Below are 27,786 nucleotides of genomic sequence, written 5' to 3'. Positions count from 1 at the left end.
TAAAGGCAGTCTGCTCCTTCATTCAGGACCTTGGAATAATTCCCCGTATTCTAAATATGAGGGTGATGTCTTATGCCAATCTGTCATGTCTCATCTTAACAAATGTGTCCCTTCAGGGAGCGCCAGTTTAGCATTTAGCATGTGCATACATCACATCAATGTCACTTGACAAAAGCACCCCATTTGTATTGCTGACAGCATGGTTGGGGCCAAGGTGTGTGAATTTGCAGTGTGTAAGTGTGTGTGTGTGTGTGTGTGTGTGTGTGTGTGTGTGTGTGTGTGTGTGTGTGTGTGTCACAGAGAAAAAAAGACAGTGACGGAAAATAAACAGAAATAGAGAAGGAAAGAGAGCAAGGACTCTAAGGTAGATAGAGTTAAGCCAAGGCCTGGAGGAGTTTTCAGTTATTTACATATGCAGATTCTGGTCACCCCAGATCCCTACCCTCATCAAGAGAAACCAATTAAAACTCTCTTCATTTAATGTTTACCTTAATTAACCGTAACAATTAATGGCTTTTCCTAAGTCCTATTGTGGTTTTTTCAATTAAACGCTGCCTGTGACAAAGGTTGCAATACAATTCAATGAATCATACAGACAATTCTCGAGTGAGGAGGAGGAGTCCATCCCAGGGCAATGTGAATGAGTGAAATAGGCTCATATATCACTGTTTTTTGTTTTGTTTTTTGTTTTTATGGGGGGCGGGGGGGTCTTGTATTGTTGTTCATTTTGGGTGTATACTTCAGCTCATTCTTCACCTTAAAGTTTGTTTTTCTCTTTAGGAGTGAACAGTTTGTACTTCAGTTCGTGTTCAAGTCTGTAACTGCCTGAGCACGTTCATGTCTGTGTGTTCATGTATGTGTGCACGCACACATGGGCGCGTTTGTGCGTCAGTGTCCAGCTGTCCAAGAGGCAGTGCTCATACTGGTCAGCAGATTGTTGGGTGAGACCCAGTGGACCATTATCTCTCCGTAGCTGCCAGGGCTGAGAGCTGATAATGACAGGTGGTGTACACACCCTGGAGGTCTGACAGGCTTGGGGCAGCATGCCATGTAACAACAGCCTTTACTACTGGCACCACGACTGTGATGGCAGCCTTTAACACTGGCACAGAAGCAGCTATGGCAGAAGTGTCCCTGGCAGTATCGCGACGGCTGCGACAAAGCAGCAGCCATTACTACAAGCAGTTAAACTAAAATGGCAGCGATTGTTAATGGCGGGGAAACCACTACACTGTCATTACTGCTATCACTGACATCCTGTAGGCATTTATAAATCCCCTATCCATGCTCAGATAACAATTGTGATTAAAAGAATATTAATGAAAATTTTGGTTTGTTAACCAGGAAAGCTTTTCTCGGCAGTACAAAGCTGCTCAGGGACAGCTCCCGGTTATGTACGCTGAGGAGGTTATTGTGTAATATATCCAGGTCTTGCTTTGCTTACTTTTCCTCACCTTTCTCCATCATTGTTCAGATAAGCTTTCTAGTTTCTCACTCATACGCACGTACAGCTTCTCTCTGCAACTGCAGCAAAGCATTTCAGGTTAGATGGAGAAAAAAAAAAAAAAACAACAACTTGGATTTGGAAAAAAATGTTCACTTTCAACCGCCCCTCTAAAGTCCATACCCCTCTGACTCCTCCGGCATACATAGAAGACAGCACGGCACAGGCGTGTGTGGGCATCTGAGTGCAGGTTTCCAAGCAGACCCCTATGTGTCCTCCGCGCCCTTTCGGACCCGCTCTTCCCCGGTGCAGAATACTCTGATTTGCACTAATCTCACAGTACACTCTCAGGGCTATTGTTTCTTTGTGCTGCAAGCTCATTCATGTGCCACTCAGCGTGCTACCTCTCATTTTAAAACCCCAACAGCGCCAGGAGCTAAAAACAGTTTTAAGCCTGCTTTTTCAATTGTTCATTAAAAAAAAAAAAAAAAAAGCAGCTCGCCTCTCACCCCCTCTGCCATGCAGATCATCGTGAAATTGTGCGAGATGCGCCCATTAATTTAAAAGTGAGTAACAGCTGGACTCTGTGATGGGAACATCACAGAGTTTATGTATACAGACAGCCTGTAGGCAGTGGCTGGACAGTGTGAGATGAAAGCAACGGCTGATGTTCTGATTTGATCACTGTTGCCATGGCAGCGAGGTGAGAATGGAGGAGGGGCATTCACAGAGACAGACAGAAAATTATCCCCCTTTTTGCTCGCTCTTTCTGCCTTTCCTGAAAGCCCACACACACATGCACACACATCCCTAGTCTCCCATCAACCAGTACTACAGTCCAGTAGGTCTTCTTTCGGATCAGTGAGCTGCAGAGGTCCATCATTAGGACAACAGGGCGGGGTCCGGCATTCTGACAGCCTGTCAAGAGAAGAAGCCTGCATGGCTAACTATGTGATGAGGCTGCTATTAAAAAAAAGAGAAAAAACCCAAACCATACAAGTGCACTGTTGCTACAATAAGGCACCTGGCAGATTCCAGGGAGCTCTTCAGCTTTTCCTGGATGGCTGAATGGGTATTTCAATAAAAACGGTTCCTGGCTGCAGCGGACGTGTTTATAGCATTTCCTCTGGCCAAGCACAGCACCAGGGTTAAGTTGATCATCTCTCACTCTGGTAAAATAGCCAGGGGAGTCTGTGTACCACTAGATCAACTCTACAACTTAAAGACCCTAAACGTTACAGCTCAGATGATCGATATGGCACTGAGCAATGTTCTTTACGAGCTAATAGACAAATCCATTCCTGCAAAACCCCTTGGGCCTTGGGAAGGCAAGAAGGGAGTTAGAGTACATGGCTGTGTTCCTGTGTTGCCACTTCCTCTGCTTACGCATACGTATAAACACACCAGGCAGTTCGGAGGAGACACTTGGACACAGCAATGTCTCAATGCCTGTCCATAGATGTAGTCGTATTGACACAGCTGCGGACGTGTCTGTGTGTCAAGGTATTGTATTTTTCTTGATTCCATGGATTTTAACACTACTACAAAGCTGCCAAAAGGAGATTTGTGTGTTCCAACATCAGAAGGAAGAAAAGTACATAAAACCCATTTCAATCACACTGCTAAAATGCTCTTTTCTGACACTTGATAAGGGACTAGATAAGGGAGCTTAAGGAGACGTTTGTATTTCCCTCACTGTCTAATTAAAAGCCCAAGTTGCCTAATAAATGTCAGAATTGCATCATGAGTTCGAGAAATCCTGAAAATCTGATTCTCACCTGTTGCAACAGGTTTCATCGGTCCATCAAACTGCCTGCTATTTCAGACACAGCTGTAGCATGTGTCTGCTTGCACTGCTAATATTATTCACTCATTCATTCCAGGTTGCGGGGGTGTTGGAGCCAATCCCTGCTCACTCTGGGTGAGGGCAGGGTACACCCTGGACAGGGCCGGCACACAGAGACAGACAGAGACCAACAACCACTCACACTCACACCGGTTAACCCAAACTTGATGGGAGGAAAGCGGAGTACACGGAGGAAACCCACACAGGCACAGGGAAAACATGCAAACTCCGCACAGAAAGGCCATAGGCCGGGAACCAAACCCATGACCTTCTTGCTGTGGCGCAGCAGCGCAAACCACTATGCTGCCGTACTGCCCCTGCTAATATTAATACTAGTCTTGGTGAAACTTCGCCAAGACTGCCTGATGATGAATGTCTGAAATCCAGCAACATGTTGTGTGAGCCTCTCATGTTACCCATCTTCCCTGTGCCTTATGCTTGCTCATTAGACCATAAGGTCAGTTTTTCACTTCGCTCTCCCGCCCTTTGTCTCCATGCCCTTTCTAACCTTTTGCAACACTTATTTGACTACTGCTTGGCCAAACTTGACTGAAAAACTTTGGCAGTTATTCTAAAACATAATGGATTGTGTTTATAAAGAATATGAGGGCTCTCTATGACTTTGTGCAGTCCCACGGGCTCTTGAACAACTTAGTTTATAGTCGGAATGTTGCATTTACATGTAAGGTAACATTCATGCTTGCCTTATTTCAAGGCAAATACAACAGCTACGTTTCATACTTTTGATGAATATCTTTTGGCAGCAATCTATTTTGGGTAAATTGCTCATTTAGTGTTGGTAAGTATAAACCTGGCAGGTGTGGACTTTGCAACTGAATAACTTTCACACCCCTTCATGGAGGAGAGCAGTCATTATTCTTTCCTTCATTTACTGGAAAATCATAGTAGGAGAAATTGAAATTACTGGAATTATTTTGGTCCATTTTCCCCACATTTTCATAGCATTTAATGTGCATTGCAATTTGAAAACCTTTTCAAATTCTAACACATGAGGATTTGTGAATAGGAGATATTTTCATGATATGTTTTTTGATTTGTTTCGGGTTTTAACAAATAATATCATCAGATAATGTACAAGTTATTTTTTGGATGAGATGATTGATCATTCAGTCTTAACATTGCCACAAAATCTGTATCATAATTTAATTCCTCATAACTTTTTTAATTACTCCAGATTTCTTCCATGGGGAACACCAACAGTTTGAATCCAAAATGTAATGTTATGATGACAACCAGCAAATTTTAAGATTTGAGAAATAAAAAGTATTCCTATTCTGTTTGGTAGGCAGTTTGAGAAACAAGCTGTCAAATGCAAATGAATTCATGCCTGCTTAACACAAACAGGGAAGGGACTTGAATTTGTGTTAAAATAACTTTGTTTCCACTGATTTATCTTAGCTTTTTAATAATGATTTAAAAAATCAGATTTTTTTTGTTATTATGCATCAAAATATATTAACAAGCATTTTGCTTGTTGTGAATAACCAACATGGTGCTTTTGAATATTTATCTACCATCAGTTGCAGTCCAAATAAAACCAGAACAGTGACATACATCTTTATTTATTTATATCTGTTAGCTTATACTTCAACATGGTCATTGTGTTTGCAGTATTAACACAGTGTCGTAGCAGGCCGAGATCAACAGCTGAGGGCTAACATGTCTTGATGTCGGGGGATTACAGTCATCCGGAGCCGTGTTTTTCAGTGCTTTCATAAGGCTTGATTGCTAACTTGGGGACTGTAAATGTTTGAGGCAATTTGAAAACCCATTTTCTTCAAACCATTATCTGCACTGTAGGGCAGAAATTGAACAGTTAAACCTTTCTAGTGTATTAATTTAGCACTGTGATCAGACAGTTATAAGCGAGTTGTCAAGTTTAAAAAAAAAATAATAATAATGGATGTCCTGTGGCCAATCAGAATCAAGTGCTTACTCAGGCCATGGTAATTATACAGACATTTGCATTTTAGCACAGAATGTTATCTTCCATAATGAAAGATAAAGGCTTTCATTGGAGTAGTGTTTGCAGATGCCTTCGAACCCTCTCTGCTTAGAGGATGATGTATGAAAAGTGCAGTGATGTAAAACCAAGAGGCTGTCTGCTACACGCCAATGTGTCAATCCCAAAAGTGGAGGAAAAAAGATAAGCTAAAAAGATCGACAATAGGCTGGAATAAATCTGCAACTGATTAAATTAATGAAAAAGCAGTCAATTAATTAGCATCTCATTTTGGGACAGTGTTGTAATGCAGATAAAACCACTAATGTAATTTTTTAAATTATTATTCTGCACTGCAATCATTCAGCAGACTGACACCAAATCTATCTGCTCTCTTCCTCCGTCTCTCTCACGCTCTCATCAGCTGTCCTCTTTCTCTTTCTCTCAGCATTTATTTCACCACTCCCACCCACTACATGACTTAGAAAAGACCATTTATGCCTGTGCCATAAATTGTATTAGACAGCGTGCATACATATAGGATCTTTTTGTATTTTATAGACAAGCAGATCATTTTTTGTTCATTAGTAAACAAGACAACAATTAGCTAGTGAGATTGCCAATAAGCCAATGGCCCCTCAGCATGGCCAGGCTGACTTTGCACTGGTGGTGCTTTCAGTGGTTTTGTTGGTTTAGTTGCACTTGAGGGAAATCTAACAGAGCGAGCAGATAATATGTGTTCTCAACTACAAAGCCCAAAAACAGGTCTGAAACCAGGGCAGAAAAAGGTTGGCCCCAAACCTACAAAACCCCAACCTCAGCCACAGCTCCTGGGTGAACTACCACTGTGTGTCACCCAGTGTTATAACCCTGTCTCACTTACGCTGCTTTAGGTTGAATGGGGACAAACGGCTGCAGCCACTGAACCAGAAGCATATTAGTTTGATAGTTGCAGCTGGAATAGCCTGGCTACTGTAACACCTGTGGCTGCCCACATATTTACAGCCATGTTAGTGGTGTTTGTGTGTGTGTGTGTGTGTGTGTGCATGTGTGCATCTCAGCAGTAAACTTTAGCTGAACCACACTTTGTCTTTCCACTGCCAATTTCCTCTGTTCAAATAGTGCACTGTCGTCAATTCATGGTTTTGATGCTTTCCTGAGTTTGTCAGCAGGTCTGACTAGTGCTCAAGAATGCCTGTGGCTTTCCTCAGGGGAGGTGTCACTTTTGGACATTCACCCTCCCACCGCCACCACCCTATCACAAAGACACACAAACACATGCGTATACACACAAAACAGAATAAAGACAGGCATCTGTACAAACACAGCTTCACACACAAACTAAATCTCTCTCTCTCCTTTACTCTTTCTTAATCTGTCACTCCCGCTTTCTATTTTTCTCGTACTCGAATCCACACATGCCCACACACACAAACACACACAAACACACACAGCCTGACTAAATTGACTTGTCAGCTTCAATCAGACCAGGAACAAAAGGATTCCTGCCAGTTTGAAGCTGACATCATTAATGGGTTTGGGAGGGGGCGCGCTCTGAAGACAAAGGGAGTGCAAGGTCGGGCCGACTTAAAATGCACTTTCATTTTGGCAGGGACGTTAGCTTTTTGATTTCAGCCCCTTTACGCCAACATCTTTTTTGCGAGTGGCTCTAACTTTCATTATCGGAGGGGTGTGCAAGACTTTGTTGTGCTGATGGAGAGATATGTGACATCCATAATGCATTTCCTATTAGAGGATGCCATGCGTGGACACACCTGGCCACGTGTCAGAGAAAGATGGACAGGAAGAGGATGAGAATAAATGGGATGTCGGTGAGAGAAGAGGAAACCAGCTTGCCAAGCAAACGATACCAATTCAAGAGAAAACACAGACGTAAGGGGGAACAGCGGGAGCAAAAGGAAGAGTGTGTTCACAAGACTGTGTCGAGGTTTGGAGAGCCTGAGGACATAATGTACAGCACTTCATGTGACATATGGAATCCACACATAAACCAGCTTTCCTGGTGAATTGTGGCAGTAAAGCCAAACGCTTTGAACATTTAAATCCTCTCCTCGCTCATCTGTGACTTCATCCATCCTCATTTGCTTCTGTTTCCCCTTCTCCATTTCCATCTCCCCACCCCACCTTTTTTCCGCTTTCATTCTGACCCTGGATAAAGACGGTGTCTCTCATCTCAATTGGTAATAACTTTGGTCCATATGCACACTGCCATCACAAATTGATTACTGTGTAATGCTGCAAGCATTTGCACTCCCTCTTTTACTCTCTCTCTCCTCTTCCATCGTGTCATTTTTGCACCGGGCTGACTCCATGTCCAATCTGGCTGCCATAAACAGCACCCTTGGGTGCATCCCAAACATAAACAGGCACATCCTAAGTCCTTATTCGCATGATCCCTGTCTTCTCCTTTTCCCACAGCACCATCTTTGTCGAATACTCATTTTAAATCAGCTTCTCCTTCACCTGTTTTACCCTCAACCACTCATTCCCATTTTATTCTCATTCTAATTATATCATTACATTACCATTTCTATTCTCTCATTAGCATTTTTTGCTCTCCCTGTCTCTATTATTCTCCCTCTAATTCTTTTTTCCTCTCTCTCTCTCCATCACCCTTCCTTTTCTCAGCCACTGAATATGTTCCACCTTTTTTGTGGCATATAAACACACAGTGCCCTTGGGGATGGGCTGGAGAGCTCCATCTTTGTTTGTGTGCACCCCTAACTAACTCTCCATCTGCAGGGAGCCCAGCCAAGCACAGCAGTGCAAGACCGATAGCTGGCACCATCCCAAACTCTTCTCTAGTTGGGCCCATATCTTCACCCCGACTTTCAACATTTCCTTCCTTCCAGGCTTACAGTCTTCCCACAGAGTTGGTTGTCAGCTGCCCTCAGGCGTCCAGTCAGGTACTGTAGATGTCCAACCCTTACAATTCCTTTCCTTCCTCCAGGCCTTAAACCTAAATCTGCCTCTGCTTTTGATGGATCGTCCTCTTCAAAGCCATACACTCTGGACTTTCGTCACTGGACTTTTCTTAAGCACCATCCTCAGTCCACCCCAGTTTCACCTCCAACGCAAGCTGACTTCAGAGACTAAATAACCAATAGCACATTTTCTGTATTTAGTCACATCAAAGGGCCTTCAAAGAGAAAGGAACTTAGGCATTAGCATTAGTTCAAAAACTAAGAGTTTCAATAATGTAATTGCCCAAGGCTGGAACTTAAACCTTGAAAGGCATTTTAATGTTGTATTTTGTTTTTCTTTGCATTTGTTGGCGTGAAACTTTTTCTCTTTTTAATATAAAACTGTGAGGATGTAATGCGAAGTCAAGGAGAAAAATTATGAACACTACTTACATGCACTAAATTTATCAAAGGAGCCCTGAATTATTTGCTGAAGCTCGAACTTTATCCCCTTTGGTCATCTTGCTCACTGATGGACAATCACCCTGTAGAGTAAGACGAGATATTTTGCACTCACCATTGTCAGGCTCAGACTTCCTGTCATGCTCAGTGTCAGTGAGGGAAAGGGCAGAGTTGGCGCGACTCGTGAGGCAGGAACTCTGCTCTGATTTGAGGCCACGCATCCACATATGCTGCAGACCATGAGCGGGAGACGGGTCCACTTCGGGCTCAGTGTCCATGTCCGAGCCCACACCCAGGGAGTAGGCACGGCTGTGGACATGAGCAACCGGTCCGGAGCACAACGCTTCCTCCTCCTCCTCCCGATGTTGCTGCTGCTGCTGCTGATGTTGGTGGATGTGGTAGTCTGGGCTCCTCAATTGCCCAGCCTTGCAGAAGTCTAAATCTAAAAAACGAGGGAGAGACATGCAGATTGAGAGCACTAAAGCCTTTAATACCGTCATGTGTTTTTATTTCCTTCAGCAGCTAAGCTGACCAGGTGTTTGTTATTGGGAAGCACTTACAAGCCAAACACCGAACACCTCCCAAATTATGTCAAGGGACAGGTTGTTATTTGAGCAAGTATTTATTAAAAGTTTTGCAGCAGAAGTCCAAATCAAAATGCCACTCTCAATTTTTCTTAACCATTTGCAGGGAGGCTATATCCTGTTCATGCTGTCTGATGTGTGTTATTGAGCTCAAGATGTATTGAACTGCTGCTCAAACAGAACACTGATCTCATCTATATTCTCCTTGGTGAGGTGAAGAGATCAGATAAAGATCAAACCTTATTAATATTGACTCAGACTGAGGAAAAAATTGAGCCTCATATGCTTTCAGGTATTAGAACGTCCTGCAATCCCAAGCACCAAGCTGCTATCTGAGAACATCAGATATACTGTGTTAGTCCTCTGGTTACACTTCAATTCAATTCAATTCAATTGAGTTCTAGTTTTTTGTTTTTTTTTTCTCCTGCAAAGGCAATTGAGTAAATTTTCCTGCTCACCACCTCCTTGAGTTTTCTGTTTAGAATGTATAAGTGGAAGTGATGGAGCTGATGTAATTTCAAAGAAATGAAGGCATAAATTGAAATCTATACAGATACCACTGTAGCTCGGCCACATGTATGTACTCCAGTGGATACAGAGGAAGGAAAGGCAGACTTCCTCGCCCTCTCACTTAGGGCAGTTAATATTTGTGTTAGGTCAGGTCCTCTGAACACCAACCACAGTGTTTCAATAAAACGCACAGCCCTGTTGACCACTCCATTGACCAGCAACGTATCCTGCTGTGCCTGTTTGATGGGGTCAAGACCAGCTGTGGCTCACCCACTGCTCTACCAGAATTAAACCGGCACAAGACTGGTCACCACTACACACTTCTGTTTAGCTCAAATTGGCTTCAAGAGGGCAATTCAGGTGCAAATAGGTTATTTCCTTGTGGCAACAAACATGAATTGACAGTGAGCTGAGAAGTTGTCTGAGCATTTTGTTTTGAAATAAATAAAACACATGAAGAGACTTTAGCAGGTGACTAAAAGGAAAAGCTTCCTCCTCTTTATTGTTTTGTTTGTTTGAGCAGCATCCTATTTCCTTCCATTATAACCTGCTGCTTCCAAGTCACTTCAGCAAAAAACTGACTATTTAATTATATATTTACTATCCATTGTCATAAGTACTTGTCAAAAGTAAATATCTGCCAAAACACTTGGGGTTATAAATTCACTGTATTGCAGTCCTGGGTGTAATGGAAGATAAACACAACTAAATCCTGTTTGCCCAAGGATGTAATTACAGATTCAGCTCCATGTCAGCAAGCCAAACTGACAGTGGCCTCAGAGTTACAGGGACTATGTCTAATGGTTTTGTACTAAATTAATCTAATAAGGTTCGCAAACATACAAGACTGAAGAACAATAGCCACTAAATCCTTGGTAAAGACCTGTACACACACAATCTACCATGAGTGCTGTATGTCAGGCTGCATTCACCCTGCTTTACCATCTGATGTACCCTGAGACACTGTTGTGGCCCGGGAAAAGTATTTTATCATGCACTTTTATCACTAACAAAATATGAACTTGTATTTTCTGATTTATGGGTAATATTCTCTTAAAAAGAATGAAACATTGTTAGGTCAGCAAGGAACAGAGTTTCCTTTGCTAAGAATATGGATACTGTAGTGGAATAGCACTATAGTTGGTGAATTAATAAAGCTACAATTTACACAAAAATTCTCTTGTTGTTTTGAGGTTACCAGGCCATTTTGGAAAGCTTGATACAATTTCAGTATGATTTGTTTCACTAATGAAGAGAATTCAACAACATGCATATTTCTCTCTCACTGTCCAAGCCATTGTGTTCCCTCTTTTTGGGAAAAATGTATGTATTAAATGGAATTTCAGTTCATACATTACTGTGGGTAGTAAGAGGCCAAATACTCCAATGAGTCAGTTTTTGTGGATAGCTCAAACAGTCTTTTGGCTTTACAAACAAAATGCTGGAAAGTGCAATGTGAGTTAATTAACAGGCAAAAAAGGAAATGTTACGCGCTGAAAATAGATATAGAATAGTGGAACCGACTGGCTATCCATCCATTAGTGGTACATTTTTAATAGAATGAGACTTTGGGAAGACACAGGGCAGGCAGCAGAAAAGAGGCCTGATGTTGGATTAAGTGGACAGAGAGGAATTTGTAATATTAGAGAAAATAAACAGCTGGGAGAAGAGAAGAGACAAAAGGAGGGGTGGAGAGCGTGAGATGAGGCGTTTTAAAAGATGAAGGAAAATATGAAGAACACGGGGAATTAGAGGAGAAAAATATCGTCTGATCTTTGTCAGGAACACCGTAATCCATTAAAAAATGTCACTGGAGGCAATGCCCCCACACCCCCTTAGCAGTTGGTTACTTAGGTAGGGTGTACTATATATAGCTCCGTTGCCCAAAGATGAACAGATGTGCTTTGCAGACCCGGCTGCCGCTGACATTTGAGAGGCTGCTTTGGGGGGTCTTCTGCGTCTTACCATATGACACCGATGGCAGGGGATGGTTTTTGTTATGGAAACAGAGCGGCTGAGTAACTGTTGGAGAAGGCAAGTGGGCTCTGACACCACAATGCTGTGGAAGACATCTAACCAACATAATGATGGCTAACAGCCATCAATGAGCTGCTGTTTTTCGAGCAATATGACAAAATCCATAGCAGGTGGCATTCAAACCATGAACTCTCCAGAGCAGCAGGCTTGTCAGGGGTCGTAACCATTATGAATTGCTAATATTGCCTGTTAGCGTGGTAGGTCTTGTGGAGACCTACCACGACCTACCCAAGACTTGTGGTCTTGTGGTCTTGCAGGATGTTGGGGTAGCAGTAAGAGTATCTATTGATCACTATGAACTCCTCACAGCAGGGTGAATCTGAAGAGCTACAGCTTCAGTCTTAACGCCACACATGACCTGCATAAAGGCCATCCATCACAGCACGCGCTGGCCCATTTCTCCTGTCATTGGCAGAGAAGAATTTTTCGGTGCACGTTTGTGTGTGTTTGTGTGTGCGTGTCAACGTGTGGCTGTACATGTGTCTGTGTCTGTGAGTGTGTGTGTAGTGAAGGGTGGTGTTCCACCCCAGGTGAGGCCAGAGAGGTTTGGGGTTGACCTACTTTAGCTGTGGGAGAGAAATATCACCTCCGTGGAGAAGAAGTAATTGGCTGCCTCCGACTGTCCTTCTGGCTCATTGTGGACTATAATAGGTAATTCACATAGGTCCTTTTAAAGACCTCTCTATGTGGGTGTGCGCATTTGTGTGTGTGTCAGCCAATTTGTGTAGATTTTCAGACACATATATTTGCAACCATGTGCAGCAACTTTGCAATTCAGACTTGTATTCAAAAGGTAAATAAATCCTGTGGTACCTGGTTGGGGTTGACTGTAGCTGCTCTGTCTTTCGCGGTGTGAACCGAGGGTGAGGCGGAGCTCGTGTGTGTAGTCGGGCAGGGTTTCGCGTGACGTGTAGGAGCGGTGGTGAGCGCGGCCGTCCTCGCTCTCGTCAGATGAGCTAGTGTAGGACATCTCCATCTCATGGCGCCCCTTAGACAACGGCTGGTAGGGTTTACTGTCCATCTCCTCCATGGCTTGAAGCGCTCCACTTAGTCACTCAGCACAGCTAAAGCACAGAGCACAGAGTCTGGAGCCAGGTGGAAAGGTGGAGTGGGGGGGGGGGGGTAGTGAGGACAGCAGGACAGAAGAGGGATGGGCCAGTGGTGGAAAATGAAAGGGAGGAAGGGATTCAACAGAGAAAAACAACACAAGATGTCTGTTATTGAGCACAGTGGAGCAATATTGCAACATCTGCTCATTTCAATTACAGCAGACATTCATAAACAGTATTTGGCTTCTCTCACTTAAGGATGCTTACAAATCAATACACTCAGAAGGGACCACGATGGTGCCTATTATGTCCAGATGCGTTTGAAGAGAAATTGGCCAAAATCAAATACAGCTCTCTGTTCTGTCAGTTGTGGTTTCTGTTTTCTGGAACTACTGTAAGCGTTATCTCTCTCACGCAGACAACCACTGACAATTGGTGGGTAAATCACCAAATCTGGAGAGGAGTCTCTCATCTGTCACTCTCATTAACCACTGTGACATACCGGATTCTGGCGATAATGGCGAAACACCGAAGACACCAGTCTTTATTGTACCATTGTCCTCCGAAATACTGTAGTGATAAATCAGCTCTGTTCAGCTCTTATTCTTTCGTAATTATCACAACCACATCAAAATCCACTTCGATATCTACTTCAACACAATATGCTTATGCTGTCATAACTAATGATTGATTGGGACAATGATTAGAGCACAGAAGTGATTAGAAAATACTTCATTCATATTAGCTCTCTTTGAACGTGCCCTGCCCTGGGCCTTTCCAGCCTATTTCCTGCAGATATAAAGCTTCTAAATGGAGCTTGAGAGGGTCATTGCTCATAGAGACAAAGTGCTACGGTATTGACCTCTTCAGGGAGTCCTGTAGTCCATATATCAAAGCCATTAGAGCGTGCCTGCTCAATACCTCAGAGATCTGCAGCACAGGGTGATCACCACTAGTCTGATACAAGTTTACAGCTGACCTTTCTACCACTGCAGTAATGCTTTTATTCCACCTGAAAGACTTCTTCTTCTCGCCCCGGATTCACCCTTCTCATTCCGCACATACATGTCAGGGCACAAACCAGCTCACATGCACACCTTCACACAGACCTCCCACTGACCCCTGACAGCAAACAGTCAAAAAAAATGGACCACATTCATCCCATACACACACACTCACACCTTCACCCCCTGCAGACATTTTTATAGCAAAGATGATCTGTAAAACCTCCACATTTGCCCTCCTGTCGTCCATCTCTTGTGTTTTCTCTTTTCTTGAGAAAACAAAGCATAACAATGCATTTAAAATACATAAGCCCAATTTGCCTCCAAATTTTCTTAGCAGGTTTATAACATATTGTAAGCTTCCTGGAAGTCACATGGTTGCACACTTGTGATTCCCTGCAATCACGGTCCCTTTCATTGTGATTGGCAGGAGTTATTGCAAAGAATCAAAGCACACTATTATCTCAGCTGCCCTGTCAGAATAGGATTGACTGGTGTCACCTTCTCTCTGGTACAGCAAGGAGCGAGTATACAGTACCCCACAAGCTCTGAGCTTGCTGCAGGCACTGACTACTTTCTTTCTCTACAGAGACTCTCTGTCTCGTTTTGTGTCTCTTACATGCTCACACAGAAGAATGAAAGCATGCAATTCTATACACAGGAGCATCATGTTCTTCCCCCATCATGCGTATGCACAGACACAGACTGTTTGTGAACATTTTGTGCAGCACACGTAGTGCTGCTTGTATCTTGCATATACTCCACATCAATGACGACAAACGATGTGAGATACTGACAGGTTTTCTTTAAAACACACCTCTCTCCTGTGTAATCACTCCCTTTCTTTCACTCCTCTTTCACCATTTTTCTCTCATATACCAGTCCAGACCCCCCCCACGCTTCCTTCCCTGCCTTACATGCTTTCCACCCTCCATCTCATCCTCCAAGGTGCCGGCATTTAGAGAAGTAAGCCTGCTAATTCTAGTCCACAGTGGGGTGCCCATTAGGGGGTTTGACTCTTGGTTTTGATGTCAAAACCTGGAGGTTGTTTCCTAGAGCCAAGCTCACTTCAAACAAGGTACATGGGCGTTCTGTAGGATGAGTTAGTATGTGCCACCTGAGCTCAACACCAACCTAGATTTGTAATTGAGGAATGACCACTATGTGTAGGGGAAGGGTGTAGAAGGCACCATACAGTAACTTTGGTATGGGTTGTAATTCAGAGAAAGCACCATGGGCCTTTAAAGGTCTGAGGATGCTGGAATAAATAGCATCATGGTAGAATACATTTTTAAAAGCAGAAACTTCAAAATCTTCGCCACAACATTTGTATCAACTTCCCTCATAATTTTTTCATACATGTGTCAAGCAGGGAACTACACAGTGTACTAAGGGATCCCTCAGTGAAGCTAACTAAGTGCTTAACTGATTGCATTGCTATACTTCCAGGGACTAACTACCGATCTTAATCATCTCTGTGCAAGAGCAAAGTATGTAAAATTCATAGACTTCAATGATTAATGCCTTCTACCGTACTGTATTAACCACAGTACTGTACTGCATGTAAACTCAATGGAATACTCATTTATTGATAGACTGCAGTGAAGTACAACAAAGAAAGCAAAATAAATAAATAAATAAAAACACCCTCAGAAGGTACCATTGAAAACGTTGCCAATGTATTTGCTATTGTTTGGCATTAATTTCTAATCTATAATTAATTAGTGTGCAATGAACTCTTCACCACTTGGTATAAAATTAATACAAAGTGACAGCACTGAGATAAACATATGCATGGAACGCCTCCCCCGAAAAACGCACACACACACACACACACACACACAAATGCGTAAAAAGACATATACTCGTGCATTACTAACCTCTATCAATCTGTCTCTTATCAGCCCCTCCTTCACACAGTGGTAATCCATGACTACACAGTTGCAGTAATATCTAATGGGATCCATCAACCACTTGATCCCCTTCTATCCATCCATTTACTCAAACAGTGCAGCTGTAGACAAGTGGGCTGTTTTTTCCACAAATCTGCTTAGAGAAGTGACAGAAGCTTGAATTCGCAGTTGTATTTTAAACAGGATTTACACTCCAAGTCTCCTCCAAAGGGGTGGGGTCCCAAAGACATCCAAAATTAATAACAATACAGCAAACGACACAGCAGCGATCGTCATGTGTAAAGGGAGAGGACCATAAGGACAAGTACAACAGATTTATACTTTTCGACCTCGAATGTGCTGAAACATGTTGAGAGGGAGGAGAGGGCATGCAAAATGGAGAAAAAAAGGAGGCAGGGAGAGGGAGGATTGGGCCCAGGGAGAGGAACAGAAATTGAGTTTCACATCAGTAAATAAACAACGACAATGTGGAGAGCAGAGTGCCATCTAACAATATTAGCTCCTCAGTTTATTGATACAGTGTAGTTCCAGGATTATAAATACATTTCCACTATGCAGAGAAGATCTTATTTTCATAACAGCCCAGAGACCCCAAGTGAGTAGGGAGCTCCTTTCTTTGTTAGCGCTGGCCTTTACACATTTCCAAGAAGCTTGTTTGCACAGAGATGAACTAATCCCGCTCACTAAACAGGCCTCACAAGCCACAAGAATGACAATGAGAAACCTGAGAAATATATTCCATACTACAGCATAAACTTGTCGCTGCAGATGCTCCATAGTGAAGTCATAAAAGTGCTGGTGTTGTTTGTAGGTTTTCATTTTGTCTCCTCTTACAATGGCTTAATCATGAGAAGGCATGGAAGCACAGTCTGTAGCTGCAAATGTAGATCCAGGCTACAGGTCCTACGGGAGTAAACAGTGAGCTGTCAGACAGTGCTGTCTCTCCTGGAATGAGTGTGTGCATGTGCGTGTGTGTGTGTGTGTGTGTGTGTGTGTGTTTGTGGAGAGAGAGAAGGGGGAGTCTCTACTTAAAAATATATCTGCTTCATTCGTTAGCACCACCATAGCTCCTCAGGCATATGACAGGGACACCTCAGATGAGAGGCCCTGAAGGACCCACCGGACCCTGTTATACTTAAACCGCTCTGAAACACAACAAAACAGTACACCGTCCACTGGGAGCCCTATGTGACTGGCGAGAGGAAGGAGGGAAGGATGATGAGAGGACAAGGATAAAGAGTGATAGATAATGAGAGACGGAGTGTTCACAGTGAAAATGGGAAGAATTGAAGGATAGAGTGATTGCCAAGTGAGACATGGCGTGATAGAGGGTTTTAATTAGAGGATAAGAGCTAGCTATCTGTGGGCGGCAGTAGCACTCTCGTCACGTAGTTGTGCTTTCATAGCTGACCAAGCCTGAAATCTTTTGCTGCTAATGTTGAGTTTACCAGCAGAGCGCATACTGTAGTGTGTACACACACAAACACACCCCAGACTTCACCATACATACAGTATGTACTCACGATGAGATGCAGAAAATGAAACACATATATGCATTGAACAACAAATGGAGACAACCACCTCAGAGCCAACACATACGGCACTCATAAACAACACACTTGAACACCCACACACCAGAAAGAAGCAACACAGTCTTCACAGGCCTTTTCAGACCAGGCTGTTTAAAAACCTCACTTACTGTTTGTGCCATTGCAGTGTCTTTACTATTCAGCCTCCGGCGTATTACCTCCATTATTCCTCCCATGATAGCACCCAAGGTTAATGCATGTATGCTCAAAGCAAGTCGCATAGGTGACAGAGTAACCCAAGCACTCAGAGCATGTGCCCACTTGTGTCCTAATGAGAGTGTGACCGAGGAGAGTAAACTTGTTTCCACATGTGTGACTGTCAGCAGCTGATCATTTCTGGTGAGCATGATTCAAATCCCACATCATCACCACAAGCCTGACCAGTGTACGGAGATCCATAAGGCCCTACACTATTCATGTCCTCTGAACATGGCCCTGAGCAAAGAGCAGCTAAGCTTTAACTTTTCAAAAGCCGTTTTTATATCTTGAGCACAGTTAAAACTTTTCTTTTTTTCCTTTAGATCTCTACCAAGGTATAGCTCTTTTCTTTCCCCACTGCCTCTCACCAGACTACTTGTTTCTTTTCATGATATTCACTTCTCCTTCCCTCTGATCTGAAGCCCTCTGACGATTCCCCAGAAGGCCCAGGAGCAAACAGAAGGAAAAAAAAAAAAAAAAAACACAAAAAGAATGAGAATATGCTACATCAGAAATGTCCAATAGTGCTTTCACATGCACAACATGACATTCATATGCAGGGGAACACAGGCATTTGACCACAGACACAATAACGCATGTGCACAGCAAGAGATACCACCCAAAACCACTTAATCAATATTCCTGACAAGGCAAAGCCTTATTCAACACATTTGATATTCCTCCTCTCTCGCAAAATAAATACATGTCACTGTCCTCCCAGCAGGACTAAAAGGCTGTTCACACTACCTCGCTTTGCAAATAAAGCTTTACATCAAGACTGACAACCTCCTAAGCTCTCAGCATCAGCCACTGCTTGGTAAAAAGCCTCTTTCAATAACACATTTGACCGCTAAAACCTCCAACACCCAAAGCAAAGCAAAGTGGCATCATTACAGATGCAGAATTAATTCATAAATCAATGCCATTGATTCTAGATTCTATTAGTGATTTCGACAGTGCTTCTTGCACGTCTACTTCATGAAGTTGTTGATTACAGAGAAATGAGTGAGTAAAGAGAATTAGCTGAACAGACGACTTGCTGAGAAGATCTACTGCTAGCTGTTGAGCAGCATTGAAGATTGATTTCAGAATGCTAAGTGGGCTAATCATCCATCTACACCGTTACAATGTGAGGCTTGTAACACTGGAAAAACTCAGGAATATGTGAGAGGAGAAGAAATTTTGTGAGGTTTTCACTCCTGAAGTTCTGAGTGCTCCCCGTGGCTCCTCCTGCACCTCAGATCTGTTCTCAACTCTCACCTCCTCTCTGATTCGTCTGGCCTCTCACAGACTGAAGACACAGATGGCATTCAGCAGAAAAATGCTCTGCAACAAAGACAAGTATGGTTCAACAAAGGCTGCGGGACTCGGTCTGGAACAAACTCTGGTCCTGGTGGTGCTCTTTTGTGAGCTGATGACAGTACTGGTGCGGGGGCTGAAAACTCCCCCTCCTCATGACGGCTCAGTGTATAGAAAAAAATCCCATAAATGTACCTCTAGGTTATAGCATATTGGTTAGCCATGCTCTCAGAGAAATGTAGAGAACTCAAGTATTCACCAATGAATGGGTGTCTTTTAGAAAACTCAGTGATGTTTTCAGCCCTGAAGGTCTAATCTCACTTGCGGGCCTACTGCAACTGTGAGATGCATATCAGTGAAAAGAGTTTTCACTGCAGTTTTCTAGATAAACAAATCATTTATGCTTTAAATCAATAGCACATATTGTAAAATGTATTTGCAGTTAGGAAATGCCACGGAGTCATTTTAAGCACTTTTCTCTTCGATATCATATACTGCACTGTGCTTTGTTTTTCATTTATCCTGCATCTGATTTTCCATTGCAGCTTTTTCTCTCTAAAAATTTGCTAGGCAAAACTGCGTCGGGCATGTTTCTTAACAATTTGCATTTCTCATTTTGCTGCTTGTCATATGAATCATTGTGTCTTTTGAGCACATTAAAGAGAACAAAATATGAATTTTCCAAACAATTCCTTTTCTAGGCACATTGGGTATGACATGCAATGCATGCTGTAAAATCTGGGATTTCAGGATTGTTACATCTGGAGACAACATAGGTCTGCTTTATTTGAAAAATGGCTGTACACAGCTGCCATGGTTTTCTTGGAGTAGATGCTGGGTATTTATTTGCTCAAATCATTTTTCTTTGTGCAGTTTGGCTTGGCATTTTGGCTGGCAATCAGCAGAGAATATGTCTCTACAGTTAGAAGTCAATTTGGGCAATGATACGCATACTTGAAATACATCCCAGAGTTCATGGTGGATCAAGACTCATTCGGAAATTAAACCTTAACAACAAAACAACTCTCCTGCAACATATTGCAAAACATATTGAACTCGGTTGTACTGTACTATCTTGTTCTGTTTTATACAAAACATGTCTTCCAACAGGGATGCATCAAGCCCCATTTTAGAGCTATTCATCTTTTCTATGAGTTAATAATTCATGATCATCTTGAAAGTAGAGCTATGAATATTACTGATGATACACATGAGGCTATTTACCAGTCAGTGGGAAACAGATGAACTCGTTCAAGGGTGAGATGTACAGTATACCATCACTGTGTTTTATGTTGCTAAAAGGTAAATCACATCATGGGTGTGCAACAAAGAGATGCAGACTTGTTCATATTAAGACATGAACTATATCTCCAGATGCAGATGTAGGTGTATAATGTGCCACTTAGGCTTCATTCTGGGCTATTATGCACCAGGCATGTTGTTGGTTCAACTCCAGTCATGTGGTTACAGGTGCTATGACATAAAGGTTATGTCATTTAACAAGAAGGCGTCCTCAGGTTGATCACGGTTAAATATCTGATGGAACAAATTCTCTTTGAATCCGCCGCAGATTCTTAATTTCCCAGTATTGATTTAACCCAAGGTGATGCGCTGCCATGCATCTTGTCCGTAAGAGCTCAGCTGGCGCTGTCAACAAACACAGTGTCATTTATGTCAACAAAAGCAGGATAAAAATTAACGCAAACGTGATGGATTTTAACTTAATTATTTTGACACCAATGCCAAGTGTTGTACTTTGAAGTGAAGGACAATTTATGTGGTAATAAATTGGGGAAGAAACAAAAATTGATTTTTCTTCTTCTAAAGTTGTCCACTGACTTGATTAATAAAAATTTTAGTGAGAAATATGTCCCTGTAGGTGTGCATCGGTTTCTTCTGTGTGTGTGTGTATGAGCTAGTGACTGTGTCTCTGTGTGTCTGTGTGTTTGCACTATAGGCTTGTGTGTAGCCTTCATCACAACATCACGGTTTATTGTGTTCCACAGTAAGATGAAGGAGATGATGTTGGGTGGGGGGAGGGTAGATAAAGTAAAACACAAGTGTTGTTTCAAAACAAAATGAAAAGAATATCGTGATGCATCGTTTACAAAGAATGAAGCGAAAACCACTGAAACAATATATGTAATTAAACTTGGAATTGATTGAAAAAAAAATTAAGCAATTTTTCTATGTGGCTTTCACTTGCTGCTCCCAGTGTGAATATCATCTGTTGTTTTCATCCTCCTTTGGGTTTTGGAGAAACAAACAAAACAAGACACTTGAAGACACCACTTTGGACTGTGGGAACATCATCAATGTGCAGACAATTTACACCTACCACATTCAAAAAAGGAATTGATTTAAAATGGGAAAATGACAATAACAGTTACTTCCAGCTACAGCACAACAAAACAAGTCCTCGCAGTCACCATGCAATTAAATCACTATCATTCTGACTCAGCCCTTTAGCTAGTTGAAGTCCGTCAGCACTCCTCCATACACACACACACACACACACACACACACACACACACACACTCACAAACATACACACACATACACATATACACACAGATTCCTCTTGACAAATTAATCAAATTTTTTTAAGAGAAGTAGAGTGGGCTTGACCAGTAAGTCTCTTGTGGCTCTGATCCTTCTGTCTTCTGACAAGAATTTGAAAGGATGGAGGAGGAAGAGGAGCTTGGGGAGTTGAATTTGAAGGTGTAGGAGTGTGAAGGGAGACTGTGATTGCATTTTCACAATACAAATCTCACATAACACCATGCTCCTCATTCAACTGAGTATAGTTCCAGACTCTTGCCCATAGCTCCATGGAAGAAGAATAGAGGGCTGGACATGCCAGTGGAGACGTGGCCAAACACTTGAAAGAAGAGCGCCTCAGGCATATCTGTGTGTGTGTGTGTGTATGTGTGTGTGTGAGCGTGTGTGTGTGTGTGTGTGTGTGTGTGTGCTTGCAGCATCGGTGACTGAAGGCAATTTTGGTTTCGATACTATTTCTGTCCAGCTCTCTGCTGCTGTTGGCCAGGCTCTTAAATTCAACACCAGAATAAACAGTATTGTATTTGGATAATTTATCATTAGGAGAAAACAGATAGAAGGGACTTGTGGTTTTTGGAAAAAGAAAAGATAAGTGCAGGAAAAAAATTGATTCAAGAGAAGCTTCATACTGAAAAAGATAAGAGAAAGCAAACAGACATATCAGGCTTGTGTGAATAAAAAGATGTGTAATCCAAAACCTAATATGTTACTTTGGAATGAAATTCTATTAATTATGAAACACATAAGAGTAACAAATCAAAGACTACACAATCCTCTTAAGAATTCATCATTTCAATAACATGATACTGTTCCTTTGTTAAACTGCTGCCAATCACAGTGTAGAACAATAGTGATGAGTTGGACAAAAGCTTTAAATATTCACTGCACATTATGAGTAACCGTGTTGTACTATGTGCATTATGTGCAAATACTGGGCCTCCACTACCATGTAACAGTTTTATAGGCTAATTTGGTGATATTGAATTGCCTCTGTATTTCATTTCTTTTTCTTTTTTTTTTTTTTAATGGCAGTACTGGCAGTTTCCTTACTGCAGAGCCCGACCACAGTTGAATGAATAGAGGAAACGCTAATTAGCACTGCAGGATTTGTTAAACAATTCCTCTTGAGGATGGAGCAGCATTGCAGAAAGAAGGTAAATATTTGAAGTTGTACAATGGTTACATTGGTAACATCTCTAAGTGTCTGTGCCGGTGTGTTTGTGTGCAAGTCTAGCAGTCCAGCTATCTGATATACCAATTGGCACGAGCTCTTTTACTTTGAAATTATCAGCATGGTGGCAAACATTTGAAGCTTTTCCAGCCATTACATTCTTCTCCGTATGATGGACATGCACAGAGAGAGAGATAGCAGAAGGCTGAGAGGGGCACGTAAACTCCCACTGGGTCCCATATCTGTTGTCTGACTCTGACTGCAGCACTCAGTGTCACACTCAAGATTATAAACAAGCTCAGATGTATTTCACAATGTCCCCTCTCACTAATTCATGACCCCAATTTTATTAACGAAATTTAGTTTTGCAGCGAAATCGTGGGGCAGAAGGGAAACGTGTAAGCAATTCCATGGGAAAAAGTAGCATTACAGTGCCAGGGGCTACTGCATTCCTGGAATGAAAATTCATAAATAATGCAGAGCTGGATAACAAAAAGAACTCCCCCGCTGTCTCACACAACACTGTGCTATCCAAAGGCCATGCAATATCACTCAAATCTCAGAAAAACACAAATTATTATATACAAGTAAAGATTTTTGTTGTTGTAGTTGGTTTTGTTTTTTTTTTTTGGGGGGGGGGTTGTGCAGGGTTTTTTGTTAAAGCTCTCTTGACTCTCTCTCTCTCTCTCTCTGTCTGGCTCTCTCGCTCTCTCCCATGCATGTACATTACAACATTACACGTCTCTAACTTTGCTCCATCCCGTAGTCTGTGTTTTGTCCCTCCTGTCCTGTCTTGCAGGGGCTGAATCCTGAATCCTTTCTGTTCCATGTTCCTGCTCAGAAACCTGCTGCTGCAACAGTTACCTTTAGTTATCATTACACACTACTGCTCACTTCCCATTGCAACCTCTTTTTCTCCTCTACTGCTAATATTTACTGGTGCATATTTACTACCAGGTTGCAATCACTGTATGTTTTGTTTCCCACGGCATCTTCTTTTCTCCTCTTCTTGTTCTCTCTCCTTCCCTCTGCTGAGTCTCCCCCTACTCCCCTTTATGCTCGCTCTCACTGTATCTGTCTCACTGCCTCTGCCTTTGCTTGTCTCTCTGCCCCCCCACACACACCCAATCAGTGAAGGCAGATGGCCGCCCTCCCTGAGCCCGGTTCTGACGGAGGTTTCTGTCTCTTAAAAGAAGTTTTTCCTTGACACTGTCGCCCAGTGTTTGCTCTTGCAGGGATATGTCAAGTCTTTTTAACAACTTTTTAACAACTCCATGAAGAGTTTTCTAGACCTGCTCCACGTGTAAAGTGTCTTGATTAAACTTTGTCATGATTTGGTGCTATTTGATTTAATTTGATTCAGGAAAATGGGATCTGCTGACAGCCGAGGCAAAATCCCAGCATCCTAGCATCGGCATTTCGGGCCTAAATTGTTGGGAAGTTGCAATGAAATAATGATGGCACTCCAAGCCAAGGAATCGAGCAGGTTTTTTGGCTTTCCAAAATATCACACACAAGATATTTATTATATCTTGTGTGTGATATTATAAATATCACACACAAGATATTTTGCGAAACAAGTTAGTACTTTAAAATGTAAGCATGCAACATTGCTGACCACTGACTCTTGCTCAGGGGAGAAGAGAGAGTGTCGGCATAGGTTGAAATTTAAAACCCTAAATACGTGACTGATTGATAAATTGTCCAGTTGGTGACTAACAGAAATCCCAAAGCTTTATCAGTCGCATCTGTAATCCGTAGAGTGATTTTTCAATTCAAAGACTTCTCCTTTAATTGTGAAGGCATTGGCATAATGGGTGTGCCATTTAAAATATTCCCTTAATCACTGTTCACCACTACCTCCTGTGACGCTCCCCTGCAGGGCCCCAAAATCATCCACTTGTGGACAACAGGCTTACACACACAAACACAAATGCAACAAGCAATAGCATAACCAAGCCACCACTATTCCACACTATTCATCAACACTACAGTAAAGTACAGAGGGAGAAATCAGCATAAGGTTACAACCATCAACCTCATCAGTTCCAATGCCTGTACATCATCTTCATCGACTGGGATACTATACTGGAGACACTGTAACTGTGTGTGTGTGTGTGTGTGTGTGTGTGTGTGTGCGTATGTGTAAAAGTCACACTTAAAAAGGGTGTGTGTATTATCTAACCTCCATCCACAGACACTCTCTATTAATCACAAAGAGCTAAAATAGACTGCCGCATTTTTATCATCTCTATCAATAATGTGCAAGCAGAAGGAGAATTATGCTCGATGTCTGGATCATTGTGAGCAATGTCAGGTTGGGCAGTGATACAAGCAGACACACACACATGCAATGTTACACTGACGGAACGCACTCCATCCAAGTCCGTAGGTTTGTAATTATAGCTGTTATTTTTGAGGGGTCTTAAAATAATACAGCAAGGGGTCGGGGGCCTTAAAATAATATAGCAGGTAAGCCTGATGGGTGAAACAATCCAAACATCAATACAATTCTCTGAAAGATGTGTCCCGCAGCTGGAGGAGTATAGTACATTAGATCCAAGTATTAGACATATTGACAAATAGTAGTTTCTGATTACAATGCATTTGCATTTTCAAATGAAAGCAATATAGCTCCATTTCCATTCCCAAGTCAAGAAGAGCAAGATCGACAAACCATGCAGGAAAAGTACGGGATGCTTTTTTTTTCCTTCATGGAAGAATATATTTAGACAATTATGCACAAACATTTACTATTTATTTACTTTTTTGGCTAATATTATTATTAATTTATTTGAAATGTGCCTTCAATGGTCTACTTGAGGCAATTATTTATAATCTGCTTTGAAGGAGAGAAGTGAGAAGGTCTAATTTAATTCTACCGGAGCATATCCATCCTAGTGCAATTTGCGCTGCCTTCACAATAATTATGATTTATCAAAATGTATTTACTGTTGTTAATTATTTAGCCTCACACCCTTTAAACACTGCACATATGAAATAAAATAAATAAATTGCAGTTCAATAATTCAGCAGAGGAATGGCTTCAACAACTGCAGCATGGCAGAAGTTGAGATGTATGAGATGTAAAAATATATCTGCAGATGGTCCCACTGTTGAGTTGTGTCCTGATGTGCCTGTTGGACCTCTGGTGGCGGTTCAATGTCCAGCCCAGGCCAGTAAGCTGCCTGGATGTTGGGGGACATGCATCACGCATCAGAGAGATCTATCCCCTTTGGATCCCAGTTGGCATCATTAGGGTACCTTAGCACTGATGGAGATGGAGTGGCCAGAACTGGAGCAAAAAAAAAAAAAAAAAAAAACACTCAAGGCTGCAAGCCTTACTGAAGGAAAACGAATATGACAGTTGCACCTTGCACACATGAAGCAGGCATGTCTGCAGCTCAGGGCTCTACCTGGATGGTCAGTATTTAGTCTGCTTGTCAAACAGACAGGCTTAAATAAAGTGTGGATCCATACGCTTCAAAAGAGGCGCACTGATTTTCATAAAGCCGCACCACACACACACAGACACAGACAAGCACACACACTCACCAAATCTCTCTCTCTCTCCCCCTGCCTTTTCCTCTTGCAGTGCTGTCACTGCACAGCACGTCTGTCCAGCTGATAAAAACCATTTCCTGTGAACTCACATTCTCTCAGCATCCAAGCCCCGTTTAGCCAAAGCAACAATGTAGCTGCTCTCCCCTCAGCGAGCCCAAACTAAAGGCCAGAACCGAGCGTGCCACTTACCTTCCCGACGTGAAGCCATTCCTTTAGTCCGATCCCACGTTATAAAGAGCCCTGCAAACGCTGGACACTGTGCAATCCCCCCACCCTCCCCCCCCCCCCGGCAGAAATGCGAGTCGAGACGCGGTCCTCCTGTGAAAATATGGATGAGGCTCCCTCTTCTCCCCCCCCACCCCCCCCGCTCTCTCTCTCTCTCTCTCTCTCCCCCTCTCTGTGCCTGCCGGTCTCTGGGTATCGAGGCGGCGGTGCTGATGCTGATGATGCTTCGCCTCTCGAATGCCGATAGAGGACTACGCAAGCGGCGGCGCTGGCAGGAGGGGATCTCCTCTCGGGGGGCTGTACACAGCCAGACAGCTCCGGCGTGCCGCGTGTGCGTGTGACAGGGGAGCCCGGTGCGGTGCGGTGCGGTGCGGTGCGTTTAGCCGCAGTTGAACCTAAGGTGGCTGACGGGTGATGCTGTTGCTGGTCGAGGCTCGGTGCAGCTATAACAGCGTCCTCGGATCGTACCACCGCGCCGAGGAGAAGGGGGTGTGGCACAGACCGGCAACAGACGCCAGCGCAGGCTCTCCTCTCTGTCGTCAGGAGGTCGTCTGGATCACTAGTTAGACTCTTTCAGGTGATGCCATATGGTCGCACTGTTGTCCTGTGCCGGAATGCTGACTCATTAATGAGACCAAAATGGGGGCAAGTTCTGGAGGCTTATTTTCGGCCAGTTCTGCCGCTTTGGTGTTATTTTGCAGGGTAAGAAAAAAAAAAAAAAGATATATATATATATATATATATTCTCGTGAGGAAAACACGGCCTGCTGAAGCGCAGTTCATTTATTCTCATAAAACCCTCCATATTATAAGAGGAAGTTACAAGCCATGCAGGGGCTCTTTATTGAAGGAAGTAATCACAGGAAGTCCCAGGTGATGAAAAGGCAAAGCAAATATGGTACTTACAATATTGTGCATATTAAGAGAAGATGGAAACTGACACTAATTTATTGCAGCAGTGGGCCCGGTTTATGATAACACCTGCATACCATCTCACAAGATCCGTTTTTCTTTGCTAAATTAGTCATCTAATGATTCTGACCTGTGCTCCATGTGTGATGCAGTGGTGTGGGTATTTACAGCCAGTCGGTAGCTGGTACAAACAACTTGTGAATGACAGGGGTTCTAATGATGCAGTTTATTATTTCCCCAAAGCACAGTACGCGCGGGGCTACAAACAACCATTTTGACAGCTGCTTCAGTCTATCTGCCTTTCAGCCTGTCTAGCCATATCCCCAACACAACACAGCAGTATGCTGCTTTTATCAACAATAGGTTTTGGCACTTTCACTCACTTTCACCGCTGTGTTTTTACAAATGGAGCCTGCAAGTTGGGCAATGGCAGACAGAGAATTAAAAGATCCAGAGGAGAATAGTGAGGGAGAAGATCTCAAGGTCCAAGTTTGTTTTATAACGCTGTGCCTCCCTGACTTTAGAGATAACCG

At 42.8% G+C, this 27,786-nt stretch overlaps 1 protein-coding gene across 1 annotated transcript in view; it reads right to left on the bottom strand.

Annotated features, from left to right (window-relative positions):
- Positions 1 to 26,374, bottom strand: part of tenm1 (teneurin transmembrane protein 1) — a 160,633-nt gene extending 134,259 nt beyond the window's left edge. The window contains exons 1-3 of the mRNA XM_029512069.1: positions 26,306 to 26,374; positions 12,584 to 12,855; positions 8,755 to 9,081 (exon numbers count right to left, since the gene is read on the bottom strand). Coding sequence (XP_029367929.1) covers positions 8,755 to 9,081; positions 12,584 to 12,800 — 544 coding nt within the window. The 5' untranslated portion in view covers positions 12,801 to 12,855; positions 26,306 to 26,374. The remainder of the gene's footprint in view (positions 1 to 8,754; positions 9,082 to 12,583; positions 12,856 to 26,305) is intronic.
- Between the last annotated feature and the right edge of the window lie 1,412 nt (positions 26,375 to 27,786).

This window comes from Echeneis naucrates, chromosome 10, assembly GCF_900963305.1.
Source record: "Echeneis naucrates chromosome 10, fEcheNa1.1, whole genome shotgun sequence".
In the NCBI taxonomy this organism is placed as follows: Eukaryota; Metazoa; Chordata; class Actinopteri; order Carangiformes; family Echeneidae; genus Echeneis; species Echeneis naucrates.
Note: the sequence above shows the minus strand (reverse complement) of the source record. Positions and strands in the feature narration are given on the sequence as shown.